Raw genomic sequence first — 18206 nt, forward strand, 5'->3', positions numbered from 1 at the left:
CCTCGTATCTCTTGAAGCAGTGCTGGCAGGTCTGGTCTCCCTCTTGAATTGAGCGCGCATCCTACTTCATGACCCTCCGCAAAAGAGACTCGATCCGATATCTTCTACATAACGAAAATTCCACTGCAGCGGAATTTTCTTTTTGTGCACCATGAGACAGTCCGTACAAAATATCGGTCATGGCTATAACGCCTACCCATAGCCACCTTCAGAGCGTAGGACAGTGATGGCATCAAAGCGAAGCACAATTTGGATGCTTAACTTCTATCTCAGGTGGTGTTTGGTTGACTGGCACAGCCGTGCTCGTTGCAGTCGTCTGCTCACGCAGGCGTCTATCGCGCCGCCCTTTGCACCTGTCCGCGTAACGCATGCTACTCCGTTTACACGAAGGCGTGTAGCGCGGGCCACTCGATCCGCCGCCCAATCCGCACGGTGCGGATCCAGAGATCGGGCGGGAGAGCGACGAGCGGTGAGAAATGTATCGTGTAACCAACGCAATCGACACCCCAGCATTTTCTCATGCAGAGCGACAAAGCCTGGCAAACCATGTGTGGCTGTTGTACTTATAGGTTGCACTGCGGTACTCGCCGTTCACCACTGTCGCCATTTGCAATTTCTCACATTCTTACAATGCATGATCGACTCAGCTACACAAATTTCGCGTTTAGCTTTGTTGCTTTTATATAAGCGCATTTACTCAAAAAAAAATTATCTAGTGAAATCAAAATGTCTGTGCTGCCCGTCGACGAGGAATATAAGTGGTGTCGCAAATGCATTTAATTGGACCGCTCTTGTTTTCTTTACAAAACAGATCCCACTTTCCGACAATAGATCATTACTGTTGTTTAGCGAAGCTCAGAGAAGAAAAAAGACGTGTTACTGTATTTTCTTGTTACTAGAGATGTCCTTTATGCAGTAGCCACCACGCTCTGGAAACACAATGTTTGACATTTTCTGCTTTTGTTCTAATAAAAATGATGCAACATGTTTTTTCATAATATCATTCTGCAGTCTTTGGAGAACATTTTGGGGGACTTTGAACAAAATTGAGATTGGGTTTTTTTTATTATAGATTTTTGAATCGAGGAGCACCTTTCTCTTTTTGGTCTTTCGAGCATGAAAATTTACTACTTTGAAAATTATTAGAGAAATACAAAAGCAGAGGTTCATTATTTACATAAAGGCCTATTTATACTGCAAATATGAACAAGCCAAGATGTTCACAGAAGTAGCCATAGCATCCCAAATTTGACTGATTTTCAAAAACGCAGCGTTTTTCGTGAATTTTTAAAAATACATAATTTGCTCAGAATTCCATGAAATGATAAGAGCTATTTCCTCTTTACTTCTACTTCCGCTAAAAAGAAAGATATTTGTAATATATAGCTTCAGTAGCTGCCAGCATGGTTCCGAAGTTACGAAAACGCACTCTTCGTAAAATGGTCGTCGTCAACCGGCGACACTTGTCGAATTTTGCTGTGTTGAAAAATTTTTTTTTTTGAAAATGAACTGCAATTTTGTGCTGTGCAGTCATATGTGCACAACATACAAAATTATCAGGAAAATCGGAAACATCAAATATACACCCTTTTTTGATCTTTCGTGGAATCGACCCATTGTCATCAGCCACACAAAGCATCAAGTGCACATAATGCCTTCAAGATGTGTAGCGGGTACCTCGTTTATCCACATAAATTAGAATAATGGCACAGTGGGTGCCTTGCAAGTGTACTTGTATTAGTTACCCCAAGAGAGTCTACAACGCACTCTAGAAAGGCCACTCTTCCAGCTTTTGACTGTGCTGTGCACTCCGCGCAGGCCTGGCATTTTTTGCTTTCCTGGCGAGAAAACTTTTCCGCCACCATCTTGAATTTTGGTGCCGTTCCGCGAAAGCACACCCCCTTCACTTCAGTAGCAATTTTGACTTGCTGAAGTAGGGGAAGGTGGCGCTTGGTCGGAATTTTACGGTAAGTACACAAGTGTTCTTTGCATTTCGCCTCTATCGAAATGTGGCCGCCGTGGCCGGGAATTGAACCCGCAACCTCGAGCTCAGCAAGTTCATGAACGGGAATAGGTGTAAAGAGAGAGAGAAAGTGTTATGAGGATGAAGACCGTGGTGAAAAAAAAGGTGACCCGCCAAAGACTCATTAAAGCGACTCACCGGTTGACCAAGGCAATGGCAGTGGACATGCTAACCCTGGGGGCGTCTTCGGCTTCCAGCGGCTTGTAGGCCGGCTTCAGGCTGTCAGCATAGGCTGCGTCGACTTCTTCATCGATCGTGGTATCCTCCACGTGGCTGCGTTCCAAGAGGATCTGCGGTGATTCGAGCCACGACGCATTTAAGGAAGATTTTAAGTTTTCCAGCACCACGCGCTTTCCGGAAAAAAATAACAGCGACAGCAAAAGAAAAAAAAAAGAATAACATGAAATTCTCGAATTTTAGGTGCCAAAACCCCAACACAATCATGTGGCACACCATATTAGGTGGGTACCGAGACAACCTAATTTTGACCATGTGGGGTGAATCTTTACGTGCACTTAGATCTAAGTACTACATAATACTAATCACAATTGTTGGGGCTTTACATCCTAAAACCAATTATGAGAGACGCTTGGTGGAGGGCTCTGGAAATTTTGACCACCTGGGGTTTTTTAACATTTTGCCTCGGAACAAAGTGTCCAATGAAATGTTCCGGCCTGTAGTAGCTCTTGCAACCTACACAGTTACCAGCAAGATTAGAAGCGTTGTGCAATAACAGAACAGAAATTTGAATTTGTAGTGGAGTCTCCGTACCGTAAACTTTTGCTGCTGGGTGTACACATGAATGAACACAAATTACAATGATATGCCGCAGTAGCGTACTAGAATTCACAAGTGGAAAGTCACAGTGATGGTATGTATGGTTGCTAATACTTAGACTTGAAAGAACTTTTGCGAAAAATTCTTCTAACATGATGAAATGATCTTGTGCTCCAGCAGTCAATGTGTACCAAAGGGCAACAAGCTTGCAATAACATTCCGACACATGCTGACAGCCCCATAGTTTCCAACAATATTTAATAGAGGAAACTCTGGCGCTGCGATCGTTCAGCCACCATGGGAATGATGGGTAGTACATGGATTTGCCTAGTCTGCGTGCTTGCAACTTTGAAAGCACTTGTGGCTTTGTTTATTGTGGTGTTTTGGCGTTTGTTTCGGATAAAAGAATGGCTCGTTGTGAGTCTCGTGGCTCAATTTGAATTGATCGGCCTAAAAGAGTCAAGGTGGTGAAGTGGGACTGCTGAACTTTTGCTGAATTTCGTCTTGCGACAGAGCGGCTGCAAGCCACGCTGTCACGTTATCTCGGGAGTGCTTGCGAGGGATGGAAATTGAGAGAGAGACTGGAGTAGCAGGTGGCACGGCAAACACACTTTATCTTAAACAACACGGCCAAACCTCACAATACCACAACTACCACAGCGCTCTTCTGCTAAACTGAGTTTCTGGCTGCATTAGCAGTTTGGCCACACTGGCCCCGCAGTAGTGTCCAAAAAGGATCGTCCTTACATTTCGTACGGTCGATGCGGCATCGAAGTCGACTCCCTCGTCGTCCGTGTTGCGTCGCGCTTGCTGTCGATGCTCTTGCTCTGGTCCTGCATTCGTCTATGCTCAGCAGCAACTGGACAAACCACTTGATGCCGGTTTCCTGGTCGTCCTTATGGCCAACACGGAAGCGGATGGGTTAGGCCTAGCTGCCTCCTCAGTCCCTTTTTCCCAGTGCACCTGAGGCCCATCTGATGACATGGTGCCCCAGGGACTGTCCTGTGGGTACAAGCCGTTCTGCCAATGTAGGTGGAGCATTGCAGGCGCTCCGGAATTCGCTGTGACGAGGATGCTGCAAGTCTGTGGTAGCCTTTCTCGGTCATCGCCGAAGTTAACATAAGACTCATGGTGCTGCACCTCTGGACCTGGCACCCGCCGGTTTCTTCACCCGTGAGACGCTGGTTTCTTTGTGCTGCTTCGAACGGTGCCCCACAGGCAATCCCCATTCTCCCTTCCTGGGTTCTTCACCACGGCTCGGGTCGCATGCCGTGAGCCCTCCTCCAACCAATCACGTGCGTTGACGTGGCAGCGGTGCATACCATCGAGGAATTTTCCGCTCCTCGCACAGCATCGAAACGTTCCATCATCGGGCACATGCGTCGTGCCCCTTTACTCATGACACACACGGCAAAGAACGGAGCTTAGGCAAATCCATGTGCTACCCAGCATTCCCGTGCTGTCTGAAGCATCATGTGTTGCAGCTCCCTTAGACACTAGCGCCAGATTTCCCTATAGCGCACCATTAGAAAACTCTATGACAAACAGCGCACCTGCTCGGTGGTCCGGTAGTCGTGCAGGTCACCCAGAAAGCGGCTGCTTTCGTCGTGAGGCACCAGGACAAAGTAGCGTGACCCTGCAGCCTTGGCCTTGCCCTTGGACTGCACGTAGGCCCGGAAGTTCTCCGGCGGATCGAAACGCACCACTAGGTTACAACGAGGAACCTGCAAAAAGAACGTTCGGCAATTCACAAGGCACTCACAGGCGCAAATTGATGTGTGGAGGTTCCATCTACACTCAAACCTCATTATAACAAAGTCACATCTGCCACGAAAATAACTTCGTTATATCCAAAAATTCGTTATAAATGTTTATTTGTAACACTGTAACTATGGCAAGACTATTTTTCATTTACTTCGTTATATCCGAGTTCGTTATATCGAGGTTTGAGTGTACACTGTCTACTTGCACATTTGTAAAGCTTTTGCTGGGCTAGTTGGTCGAAGCTTACTGAAATACAAAAAGACGTGTAGCCAAGGAAGGACTTCAAACAGAATCAGAAAGAATCCTCTCCTGTTCTGCCTCAAGCTGAAACCGTATGGCGCGTTTTTCAAGACGCAATGCTCGGCTGGCCCACGTTGCCGCCGACGCTAGAGCACCTGCACGAAAAAATATGCAGCGGCGATGATGCACCACGTTTGCCGGGTTGCCAGACAACATAACTCTGAAGACATGAATTGCCTACTTTTCCCACAAATAATACACTCTTAAATTACAGACCACTCAATAAAAATAATTTTCGTGAAGTTGGACTGCAAAAATTTTTCTTGAAGCATATTTATCAAGGTGGTGATGGTGGTGGTGGTGGTGGTGGTGGTGGTGGTGATGTTGCAGCAGGTGGGGTTAGCCTGGCCTGCATGGCCGGCAACTGTTCCGCCTGAGCATCTCTTGAATTGGAAGCGTCTGTCACCACGTGTTGAACAGCCCAGTGTCTCGCAGGAAGACCAGCAAAATTCGTTGTACGCTCCTCCTCGTTGCCGCGGGCCCTTCAGGAAAAATGATGTCTTCAACTGTCCGGTGCCTATGACAACCTTTTTGCAAGGTGCGGACCATCGCTGCTTTTTCCACATCAAACTGTGGGCAGACCCAAATAAAATGTTCAATATCCCCGATGTCACCGCAGTCAAGCAGCAACATTCTGTGCGAAACTGCCACCGCAGATCTCCCGCATGCTAAGCGGCCGCTGCTTGTTTACAAACAAGTGTTTTCGCTGAATGCTCGCGTCAGCTCCGTTGAGCAAAGGTTCTGACAAGATGCATGGAGGGCAGGGTCATCTGGTGCCATTAGAAGAAACCAAACTCTACATGACTGCACTCTGAACTCTGATTGGCTGACGCGCATGTGATGCACAGCCCAAGGCGTTTTTTTTTTTACTCCGAGTAGTAACATGGCTGCATAATTTCGCAGTGGACCCTGTCGGGCGTGCGTTGAGATCACGCACGCGCCCCAACAGCTGCGCGTCAATATCGCCTGAAATCGTGCCATGTCGTTGCACCTTTAAAGATGTGGGTCTTAAAATAATTTCCGTTATTAGTTGGGTGAACTGAACGAATTTTAATACACTTATTCAGTTTTTTTTTTTGCAGATTCTAAATTTATAAGTGGATTTTTATTAGCTGAATTAGAGCAAAAGATATGCAATTTCTAAAAGCATATTTTTGCGGTGCTTTTTGGCAACTTTGCTTAGTCAAACACAAAAACAAAGTATGTGGCAAGACTGCCGGAGAGCTGGTCTAGTTGGCGATGCTAATTTGATCGTTTTCAACAAACTTCGAACGCAAAATATGAGTGAAAAATTTTCACTTCGTACACTTTATGATTCTCAAGAATTATAATTTGGTGAACAACATTATAAGAAGATAAATAGCATCACAGGCTAGACCAGATTTCTGGCAATTTTCCCACAGACATTGTTTTTGTGTTTGACAAAGAGAAGTTGCCAAAAAACCACCGTAAGAATTATGCAAAAAAAATTTTGAAATTGGACATCTTTTGTTGAATGCAGCTATTAAAAATCTACTCAGCGATGTGGCACCTGAAGAAAAACTGAATAAGTGTACTAAATTTCATTCGATTCACACAACTATTAAAAAAGTCATTTTTAGGATCCATGTCTTCCCTTAAATGACTACGCATGTATTTGTATTTCAGTAAGCACTACTTGCACATAATCTCACTCTTGCCTTCTTTTTTTTTTAATGTTTCCAGCACCCCTCACGCTGATTGCTGCATGAATGATGTCACGTGGTTGTGATGGTGAAGAAGCAAAACTCAAGCCGGTAAAGATGGAACTCGTTATTGGGCAACAAACCTGTGCCCAGAAAAAGAAGTAACATACACAATGCAACGATAAGGGTGAGCACAGTCATCGGCCGTCAATAATTCGATCATCGGCAACACTTCAGCTTTTATATGTGCCTGATCGAACAGTCCAGCATTATCGCTGGTGCTAGTGTTAGTTCCAGAACAAACTTGACTACTCGTGCCATGCATGCAATCTTATCAGGACTCTCTAACAGAACAGCGAAGGTTCCATGCACTCTACCATGGCCAGCGCAAAGTGGTAACGTGTGCAACAGTGCAAGTGAAGTGTGGTCACATCAAAGTAATAAAAGAAGCGTGCTTGGCGATATAAATGCAAGGTACGCACAACTCTTTCGTCTAACCTACCAACTTATCCGTGCATGCATTTCGCGCAGTGCTTGCATGTTATAGCGAGTGCACTTTGAAGTGGCCCTTGAACAATGTTAACTTCACTTGTTTACGAAATCGCGGGTTGAGTAGACTGACAGTTGCAGATGAAAAATTCAGCGAGCACAGCAACAGAGGTGAAAGCAACATTAACCACTTCACACTGTGTTCCCAATGCCACGTATGTGTTTCTGTGTTACTCCTTTGTCATGTGTCGGATGCGCCGCACCAATGACATTTAATATAACTTAGTACAGCTGAACTTGCATATATCGAATCTGAAGGGGACCACAAAGGAGTTCGTCTCATAGGTAATTCGATATATGATATATTTTATATATCGCAACAATTTTCAAAGGGATATTACAACATTTTCACATACAAAATAATTCCATAAATGCTGATTCGACTGTATAACAGCTGCAGGCTCACATAGTTATGCAAAAAAGCACTTTTAAAGAATGTATGCTCAAAGTGACTCCCAATGTCTCATCTGGCAGCAGCAGTGGCATGCAGTAACATAGTCGAATTCCAAACGAATAGAAAACGATGCCCGTCTGCGCTGACCTCAATCCCTTCTTGCACGACACTCGTGGCCACCAGCAGATTGCACTCTCGCGATCGGAACTTCTGGAGCACTTCCTCCTGCCGCTGAAGTCCGAGCGGGGTGGTCAGCAGGTTCGGCAAACTCCGCTGACCGCCGCGATTCGAGCTCCCGTCTCCGAGGGCCGACGGAGCTGTCCGCCCCACCAGGAAGTTGGGGGTGATGAAACCGTACTCGTCCGGGAAGCGCGTCGCCAGCTTCGCGAGCCACATGCTGAGGATGTACGCAGTGATCCTCTGTCGCACAAACACAATGCCACACAATGCGTTTGGGTCATCGACGAGGTCGGTCCGGTGGCCTGCAGGGCGGGACGACACGCCTACGGGGTTCGATGATGGACCTGTCATCTGCGCACCGACGGAAGCAGACGATAACGCGGCGACTCCCGGACACGTAGCGGCAGACGACGCGGTATCACCGGTCGCAGGAACTTTCTTCTCTGGCGGCGGTCCTTCAGAGTCGTCGGAGCATTGCGCAACACTGTTCACGTCACTGGCTGAAACCGGAGCTGTCACGGAATCCGCCACTACTGGTGTGCTCGTTTCTTCAGTCGACGAATCAAGTTCCTTGACAGAATTTTGCACAGCCACACAGTTTTCCTGGACGGTGTGCGAGTTGGTTATGGCACCTGCAAAGAAAAAAAACTAAATGGTGGTGAATAAGCAAAAAAATGTGCAGTTTGGCTTGAGCATTAAGCACTGAAAGTGATAGATGGTCTAGTCTACCAATGAAGGCATCTCAAAAGAACACTGGCAGTAGCACCACGGGAGTTGCACCTCAATGGCACACAAGATGAGACCAAGGAGGTTGAAAAAAAACTTCTGGAGTGGAGGCGGCGAGCCGCCGCTGAAGCCGACGACCGCCATATTGCTCCGGGCAGAAAACGTGTCGGTCGTCGCTTGAGCCCGCGCGGAAGTTCCACAGATGGCGAATTGCTCCGCTCCTTTGGTGACAAGCGAGTGTTGTGGATGTCTCACTTGTTGGACTGCGATCTACTCGATAACCACATTTACAATTTGTCGAAGATTACCAAGCTGTATATAAAAAACGCCGGGCCTGCGCGCAGCACAGTCACAGCGAAAGCTGGAAAAGCGGCCTTTCTAGAGCCCGTTCTAAACTCTCTTGGGGAAACTAATACAAGTACACTTTCAAGGTACCCACTACGTCGCAAATCATAATTTTTGTGAAGTACGGAAGCAATCACTATGCCATTAGTATTCGTCTTTCTGTGGATAAGCGAGGTGCCGCTACACATCTGTAAGGCATTATGTGAACTTTGTTGATGCTGCCTGTGGTTCCTGGATGAAGAATTATGGCTGAGCATTTTGTAATGGATTTGAAGCAATTAACGATCCGGTCACTCGTTGCGCAATTAGCATTATGTGACGCCTGGTCGTTATTTTATTCTTCTGACACACTATATTACACTTTTAACGCTATTCCTTGCCCGACATGACGCCTGTAAGGATGTTTTTGCAAAGGAGTTCCAGTCACTAGCGTGGCTCTGTGGTATTCGAATACTCGACTGCCATGGAGAGGACCCGGGTTTAAATCCCATATGAGCCTGTTTATTTCTATTTATTTCATTTTTCTTATTTCGCACGATAGTAGTTACGGACACCGGCGGCGGCAGCGGACAACCATCCCACAGCTGTTGTGATTTGATAAAAGCTTTCGCTTTAAAATCAGGCTTCACCACATTTCAAAAGAAATCGACCGGAAGAAAATTCGGCAGATCCCACGCGTTGTGGGAATCTGTTTCATGCGAAGCAGTCAGCGAGTACTGCTATGCTGTATTTTATGGCTTTGAGCCAAGCGTTACGAGGTGGATCAACGTGTTTTTGTAAGTGCAGTAGCTGTGTGCACATTGTGGGCTTACCAGGCACGTCAACACTGGCGTTTAAACGGTAACTTTGAGGTACAAAGTAACGTCAGCCCTCACGTTAGAACACACACGTCAGTATTATCGAAACTAAGTGCACATTATAGTGCAACCATGTGGATATCATACGTAACTTTCGTTAATGTATTCCTCTGGGTCGAGCAATGCTTCAATATAGCGTGCTGAAACATAGGAATATAAATGTAATGTTTATTACACTACTATAAAAGCGGAGCCAACACTGGAACCGCAGACGTTAATCTGATATGACGCCTGTATCGTAGGAGTACATACGTACTGTGCATTGCTTTCTTGCAAAATTAGATAGCCAGCACCACAACACTTGACGTTGCACAGACATTACGCCTGCATAGGCTGTTTTTCCGAACCAGTCTATATACCCGACGTACCTTTGTGGTAGAATACTTGATTGCCACGCAGAATGCTTGGGTTAGATTCCTGCTGTGATCTTAATATTTATTATTTCCATTCGTCGGGTCAACGCTGCCGATGTCGGTTTTTCTTAACGCTCTCGCATTTAAAGTACCAATGTCTGTTCTCGCGGTTCCTGGGTAGATATAAACTGTCAATCACATGTGGCGCATACCCGTACACCACGGCCAGTGGTAAACGGCTATGTGCCACACGTGTCTGGAGGAAAGGGTTTGACGGCCTACACGACAGAATTTTCCCGTTATTCATGTCATGATACGACAGCCATATCCGTCCAATCCTCTTACCCTCCCATGCCGATTTTGGTCTGCACCAAGTAAAGGAGGCGATCATGAGAGCACCTCGGCGTAGGTGGCTAGGCAGATAGATTCGTAGATAAAAACACTGAATGTGCCAAAGGTTCGCTAAGAAATGCCTCGCATTTAAAACTCCCAGAGCGGAGTAAGAACACGGCTGACAATTAAGGACTGTTATTTTGAAAAAAATTATAGACGAGTGTAAACAAGAGCTGCAGCAAGCTAGTCAATTAATCTGCTTTCGTATCTCTTCTTTTGCTGTGTTTACTTTTTAAGGGTGCGTGTTTCATATGGTTAGTTTCCTGATTGTCTGCATTATGCGTAAACAAGAGCAGCAGCAAACTGGTCAACTAGTTTGCTTTTGTATCTTTTCTTTTGCTGTGTTTAGTTTTTAAGGACGCGTGTTTCATACGCTTAGTTTCGTGATTGTGTGCATTATGATGCATTTTGAAGTTATTTTCGATTTGTTGCTTTATCGATTCACGTATAAACCACATTGTATATTCTTCTTTTTTCTTTTGAAATTGTGTAAAAGCCGGGGGTGAATAAAATTTTATGTACCACTTATTAACTCCTCCATGTGCTTCATTTCGGGAATGCTGGAAGCGAATTCTACGTGTTATCAGGCACGCTTCAGCCCAGGTATTATGGTGGAAAAAACTGCCTTCTTCAATCCTGCAGGACAACAAAAAAATTCGGCCAAATAAGCCACACTAACTATCCAGTTCTCACGCTGAAACGCCCCCGGGAAGCTCACAATTACGCTGTCCATGCTCAAGCTGCGCTGCCTCTTGCCCGGAGCAAAATGGCTGCCAACCGGTTTCCCAGGCTTCACCCGCTCGCGTGGGCGCGTATAGGGGACCTCCACTCCAGAAGTTTTTTTTAAACCTCCTTGGATGAGACTGTATGACAAACGCCTAAAGAAAGATCTTCATAAATTTAATTAGACATTTACTCCCAATTCTGCTCAGACCAGTGCCAAGAGTTGTCTTTGGATATAACAAGGTGAAAACAAGTGCTGGATACAAGGAAAGTGTTTGTGTGTTGGATGTAGGCATGGGCAAATATTTGAGCACTTCGAATATATGGAACGAATATTACAGTATTTGAATTCGCTTCAACACAGACGAGCTTAGCTTCGGATGGCAGTGCTTTAAGGTTGTTTCTGCACAGTGAAGTGGCCAACACATTGTGGGTCTGTTGTGAAAGTATGAACGGACGACAGAATCACAGAAATGTCTGCACGCACATACATACATACAAAAATGGGTGTCAACCCCCTCCCTTGGAAAACATTTCTGGCAACGCCCCTAAACCACCTGGCTAGACAGAAAGGAAGTACCCGAAGGTCGCGCGTCTGTTAGTAAAGCGTTTGCCGCCGTGCCCTCACTCAGACTGCATTTATCTCGCATGTTTGACCTCTAGGTGCAAATCAGCTGAAAATGAACGGCACATACGGGCACACACGTGTAATCAAATAGTACTTAATTCTTGACTCACGCACTATCACAATTTTGAGAATCCCCCTTCTCCGCCCCCCTTACAATATGTGAACCACGCAGCGAAAAGAAAGTGATGAAATCGAAGTGCGAGACGCGCGGACTTGCACATTTTTCTGACTGGACTTCTTGCATCGCTTCCACAGCGTTGCACCTGATGTATGAAATGGAGTATAGTTGGATGTGATTCCGCAAGGAACAATATTCAACTGACGGCAACACCCACCTTGCTGCTGCTGTGGCCGCGGAGGCCTGTACTCCCGCAGTATCCGCAGCAGGTGCCGGAATTTGGCCGGCTGATGGGCAGCGTCGCTGGGCTCGAGGTCCGCGGCCAAAGGCGCGGTGAGCTTGGCGACCTGCTGGATCACCGTGTGCACCAGGAGGAGTGCCATGCGTGACCAGTTCACGGCTGGACCCAGGCTGTCTACCGCTTGGGACACCTCCTACGTATGTGGTGAACGACACAAGACGACCCATTTTTTTTTTACCTTCAAATAGTCTTAGAAATTTATCCCTGTCTAAAAAATTCGACTGTGAGCAGGGTTCCCGCCAGAAATTTTTTAGGGGTGGACATTTTGAGAGTGGGAGGCAAGATATTAACCCTTTGCGGTTCGTTTTCGGGGCCTGCTCAACAATGCAACAATGCCGCAGTGGTCCGTTATCGAAACTGCTGGACAAGTTCCGTCGCAGTTGATTCATGCGCATTTTCTAACTGTGTTATGCACCATCTGTAAAAGAGCAGGTACGCTTCTCTTACTTGAGCTTTGAGTCTTTCAGTTTCGGACCAGAACAGACGGAAGGTGGGAAAAGTTCTCGGAACGCAAAGGGTTAAGCTGAAGAAACTTAAAAGTTTTGAAACTACCCATTTTCGACACGTATCCACATTTCAGTTCTGGTCGAGCAGTTCTGGCATTCATGACGCACATAGAAAACAGAAGCAAGGGCATTTGTGTTCCAGCACTGGAACTAGAGTTGGCGATCTTTGAAACCACAAGGCCGCCGGTTCAGGCACCTCTTTTACATAACCAGGTGACGGGAGGCATGGCTCAGTGGCGTTGCGCATGCAGAGATGCTATTTATTGGTTCCTCGGGAGCACATATATAGAAGGGACCAATTGGAGTGGTGGGTGGCATTTGCACTGCCACCCACCGAGGCGAGAACCCTGGCTGTGAGCCTTTATGCCAGGTCTTGGCAATACTAATCAATGACAGAATGTGTTCCCTTTCACCAAGAAACTGTACTGCACGATTTGATTGACCCAGCAAACAAGGGAGGTAAGCTTCTTAGATGCACTGTTACACACGAAGGTGCGACAGTTTGACATAAATAGTTTGGCAGCTCAAGTACCAAACATACAGACAAATATGCGCAGAATGAGTTTCGTGAAACCCTTTCAGTTAAGTCTCTGGCTCATTTAAAATGTAACGCAGTCACACTTTATCAACGAGAAAGTTAACTAGGCCCAAAGAGCAGCCAAAATGAGCCAAAATGAGCAGATATCCGTGATTAGTTTAGCATCATTGCTGACCTACACTGCCTAAGCAGAGAGAGAGAAATGTTTTAATGAAAAGCTGGAGATATTAGCCTGGCTATTCACCTGACATGCTACTCCAGGTGCTGGGTGACGATTATGATATATACACTGATAACCACACACACATACATATAGACTACACTGTTTACAAAACTTCGTTCAGGCTCGTAGCCCACAAGAAAGTCAGCAGCGCCTTCGTGGCGTGTAACGCACAGGTGCTGCTTTGCCGTAGGCCCAGAATATCTCAGTCCTATGCACGAGTCCCGTTGACGGCGCAAGGCCGCCTTCAGAAATCGTCTTTCTGATGCATATCACCTGCGTTCACACAGAACGTGTTTTAGGCCTTCTGGGACGTTACATTGAACACACAATGGTGATTCTGACAGCTTAATTTTCCTGTTGAAGTAATTAGTGTGAGCGACGTTTAATCTGATGCTGTGCAAGCATGTTTCCTCTGGTCTGTTAAGGTTTGGCGGCATATCGAAGTCACACGATGCAGCACATCACGAGCACCACACTCTGAGCGTAAACACTGCTTTCCAACTTACTAGCAGCATGAAGATGGACACTTCCACATTCAGGGTTTCCCGTGCTAACAACCACGCACGGACCTCCTTTTACATTGGCAACACCGGCACAACGTAACCTCTTCACTACCAAACAAAGTTGCAGGCAAGGAAAAGAGATGCAGCTTGCAAAACCATATTTCACGTATTTCCACAAGTGGAAAAGAAAAAACATTGTGACAAAGATTTCGTTTTCAAACGGTAAAAATGGGTGTCCACAAATGGGGAATTTAGCAGCAAATACTGCATTTTCTCGCATGTAACCAGCACCAAAAAAAAGGGGGGGGGGGGAATCTGCTTAAAAAGCGGGGGTGCCGGTTATCTGCAGGGGTTATGTGCATAGTTTTTTTTTTCTTTTTGTAGAGTTAATATTAGGGGTGTGGGTTATATGCAGAGGTGGGCTACATGCGAGAACACCACCGATAAATACGAATTCTGGCTTTCAGTGCTTCAAATATTTTTTAAACAATTCACAAAGACCAGTAGCATAACTTCTGTCCACATGACTTCACATGCAGAATATATATATATTGTGAATATTGTGAATACCCAGCACCTCCACCACTTTGAAAGACCGCAGCAGTCGTGGTCTCGACGCCTTTTATTCACCAGAGCCGCCTGACCAACGCTCAGAACGAAGATGACGCTCACAGTGATGATGATTACATACAGGTGAAGAGAACGAAGGAAGCATGTTGTGAATATTGTGCTCACAATATATATATATTAATTGCAAGATTATAAGCAGTTAGGCCTAAGCAGCTGCAGCTGCACACCAGCCGCTAATGTTGACTTCTCCGGCTCACTCTTAGAGTATGGGTTAAGGACACTTTGGTCGACGAAGGTGCTAGTTTTCAATAACACTGAGCAGTTTGCTGTTGTGTAATTTGCACTCCACGGGGAGGTCTCACCTTGAGGAAAAGGTCGGCCACCTCTCGGGCGCACCAGGGCCCCAGCGTGACGAGGGTGTAGCACAGTTCGACCAGGTAGCGCTGAGACTGCCGTAGTGAGGCCTTGGTCCGTTCGTCCAGCTGACCCTCTGTGCCACCCAGGAACTCCATCGCCTCGTCCAGCAGCCGCAGTGCCGTCCGGAGGTTCTCCGCGGACTCCCCGTCGCCCGCGCATCCGTACGCGGCATACTCGACGACCACCTCCCGGGGCCGGCTGCCGTACTTGCTTACGACCGTCAGCTCGCTCGAGGTGCAGGCGACGCTCTGGAAGCCGTCCTCGAGCTCAAGGATCTCGGCCTCGAGCAAGGACGGCCGCTGCCTCTTCTTGGTCGCGAGCGGCGCCGCAAGCCCGAGTACGCTCAGCCGCCCCTCCATGACGTAGTCCATGACGAAGCCCAGCACGGGCTCGAACTCGATGTGCCGCAAAGCTTCATTGCACTCGTCAAAGACGACGAGGTTCAAGTGGTCGACGAGCTCTTCGGTGATGTCTGCGTCTGCCTCGACCCAGTGGCGGTTGAAGGAGCCGGCCGTCATCACGAGCACGTGGTGGTCACGGAACAGTTTGGGGAAGTCAACGTGCCCCTCGGTCTTGCCGACGAGGGGATCGCCGACGAAGACGGACTTCAGGTCGGTGTAGTCATCCATCATCTTTTGGTGTCGGACACCGGATTCGGCTGCGCGGAACAAACCACTATGATTATGCACGTCGAGATCACTCCAGTTGTTTAGAAATGTGCTTATATAGATATAGTAAAAACCGGAATATAGGTCGAACTTTTTTTCAATAAACAGCCATGAAAAATCGACCCCTGTCTTATATACCGGTCATTGGCATAAAAACATCAGAAGTCTGGCCACTATGGGCAACTGAAGTCAACCGCCTCCATCGCCATCACTGTTTACTGCCAGCCTTGTGCCATGGGCAGCCTCATTTTGAGTTTCTGTTGTTGTCTTGTGAATCTATTTGGGCTCTGAGCCACTTTTTTTCTTGTTCTCTACCGGTGGCCGATGACAGTTCCTCGTAGTGTTCAAGAAAACAGTAATCAAGTTCGCGAAGGCAAGAAGAAATCTGGTCTGAAGTGCGTGCAAGACGAGTTGGGATGCTAGCGCACGTGAAGGCGAGCAGTAGCTGTGAGTCACAAACAATAACTGAAAGTTCATCTTTGCACGGACATTCTCACTGCTCAATCTCGCCGCATACTCTTTCGTTGTTGCTTCCTGCGATGCCGGCAGCTCTGGTTACAGTGACACGTATAGCTATGATCAGCGGGCAGATCGCGTGCACCACAGAAGCATTTGCTACTGGCGGATGCTCAAGGATCACATCATGACATGCAGCAATCAGGAGAAAACCTTCTTTCGGTGCCAGGCCGCAGCGTATCTAGAACTGGATATGAAGCTTGCAGAGTTTATCCGGAAGCTGCATTCACGTCACGATTGCTACCTGACCTCAGAGTGCATCCAAATTAATGTTGTCAAGATGGTTGTGACGTTTTACGAAGATAATACTTGAGCCCATCTGTTGGCTCTCTGCCGTGCCGAACTTGCGTGTAACACACGTGTAAATAAATGGCACTTTCACTAGGTACCAGTTCGAACTGCGGTTGTTTCACGCTAAAGGCACCTTCTGATACTTTGGCCTATCCAGGCATTTTTTTTTCTTAGATTTTCAGTAGTTCGAAGTCGGGTGGTCGACCAATATTCCGGTTTTTACGGTAGTCGAGTTAGTATAACACAAATTCTGAAATACATTTCCCATTTAGAGTACTCACGGATTTAAATGTGACAATTTAAGGCTAAGCAAAGCACACACTTTCATTTCCACCGTGTTCAGTCCGTGTTGCATCGAAGCAATTTCAACTCGAAAACTTGAATCGGAGCCAACATTACCTTTACCGGCCAGATCTGTAGTGACGTGACGTGATTATCTCCAGCAATTAAGCATACCAGTCGCCATACTAAAAGTTTTGAGGTCGCGTTTCGGTGTGTGAGCACTGCACAGTATGTAGAGCACAGCTGCCACACACCATGCAACAATGCAAATTTTGGGCTACAGAATGGAAGTTGTAAAGCACTGTTTAGAAACAATTTTACCGAAAGAATTTTTCAAAGAACTAGTTCATCATTGGAGGGATCGGAAGTTGAACCGTCTCGTTACCGTGCCACCATGAAGTGATAGCCAGTGTTAAGAAACACACTCTCAGCTTTTGCCTCGACTGTCGTACTTCCATGTATAGGAGCCCCGCCTGCTATCTTCTACGTTCATGTTTTGAGCCACGTAGCACATTTCCAGTCACAATGGAGGTCCCCTTTCAGCCATGTGCTATGGGACCTCCTTCCGTATATGTACGCCTTCTGTCTATATATTCCACTGTGAATAAACATTTGATTGAACGAATGTTGCACACTTCGTGTAGGCTGATGAACCAAAGTCAAGCTTGGCCAGTGACGTCTCAAGCAGTTCTTGTGCATGCAACTTTGACTCTCAAACAGCGGCTTTTTCAAGAAGGAAGGGCACACACTTTTCCATCTAAAATAATTTCTACCATTTTTGCATCACGAGATTGTGTCATACTTTGCAAACATGATCGCCAAGGCCTGATTTGGCTGCCACACTGGTTCACACGCAATGTTCGAATGCGATGAGAAACTCTCTGTGAGATCGAGCTTCCTTGGTCATCACGAATGAGAATGTCAGAGGTGTCCTTACCTGATGGGACAAGAATCAGCACTCGCTTGCCGCCGTCGTCGTAGCTCGGCCGGACCTGGTAGGCCAGCTCCTTGACCAGCATGACCACCATGAACGTCTTGCCGGATGAGAGGAACACGATGGAATTCTGCTGCTTTGCGGTGTCCAGCAGTTCCACCTGGAAATTGCCCGAAAGTGAGATTGCATAGGTATTGGTGCTGCATTTGCTCTGTGCAAAAGTCGAACATGTAGAGGCAACGGAGAGGTCTTGCAAGTCACTTTACTAGAGGCACTCACGAGCATGGGCGTCGCCAGGGGGGTGCAAAAGGGGCACTTGCCCCCCTCAAGCCACACCAGCACTTGCCCCCACCCAAGCTACACCAGCGCTCTCCCCCTCTCCCAGCCGCGATGCAACACAGGCTTGCACCCCCCAAGACAAAATCCTGCCGACACTCATGCTCACGAGCTCTCCGTTGGGTTATTTATTGATTGCGATAAATAAAAACTAGTTGTTTAGTAATGCTATAGGTATTTATGACCCCAAGCAACCAATGAAAGGTTGACTGTAGTCTACAGTTATATACAAGATAAGAAGGCATGAGAGACCCTAACCAGACGACCGAAGCAAGGCAGCTGGTTGCCTCTGTAACTAAAGAAACAGTCCGACTGTCCGGCTTATGA

At 46.8% G+C, this 18206-nt stretch overlaps 1 protein-coding gene across 1 annotated transcript in view; it reads right to left on the reverse strand.

Annotated features, from left to right (window-relative positions):
• LOC119373414 (endoribonuclease Dcr-1-like) overlaps window positions 1-18206 on the reverse strand; it is a 47018-nt gene that overhangs the window by 26216 nt on the left and 2596 nt on the right. The window contains 6 exon segments of the mRNA XM_037643439.2: window positions 2162-2313; window positions 4354-4524; window positions 7619-8283; window positions 12012-12228; window positions 14798-15510; window positions 17547-17703. Coding sequence (XP_037499367.1) covers window positions 2162-2313; window positions 4354-4524; window positions 7619-8283; window positions 12012-12228; window positions 14798-15510; window positions 17547-17703 — 2075 coding nt within the window.

Source organism: Rhipicephalus sanguineus, chromosome 11, assembly GCF_013339695.2.
Source record: "Rhipicephalus sanguineus isolate Rsan-2018 chromosome 11, BIME_Rsan_1.4, whole genome shotgun sequence".
In the NCBI taxonomy this organism is placed as follows: Eukaryota; Metazoa; Arthropoda; class Arachnida; order Ixodida; family Ixodidae; genus Rhipicephalus; species Rhipicephalus sanguineus.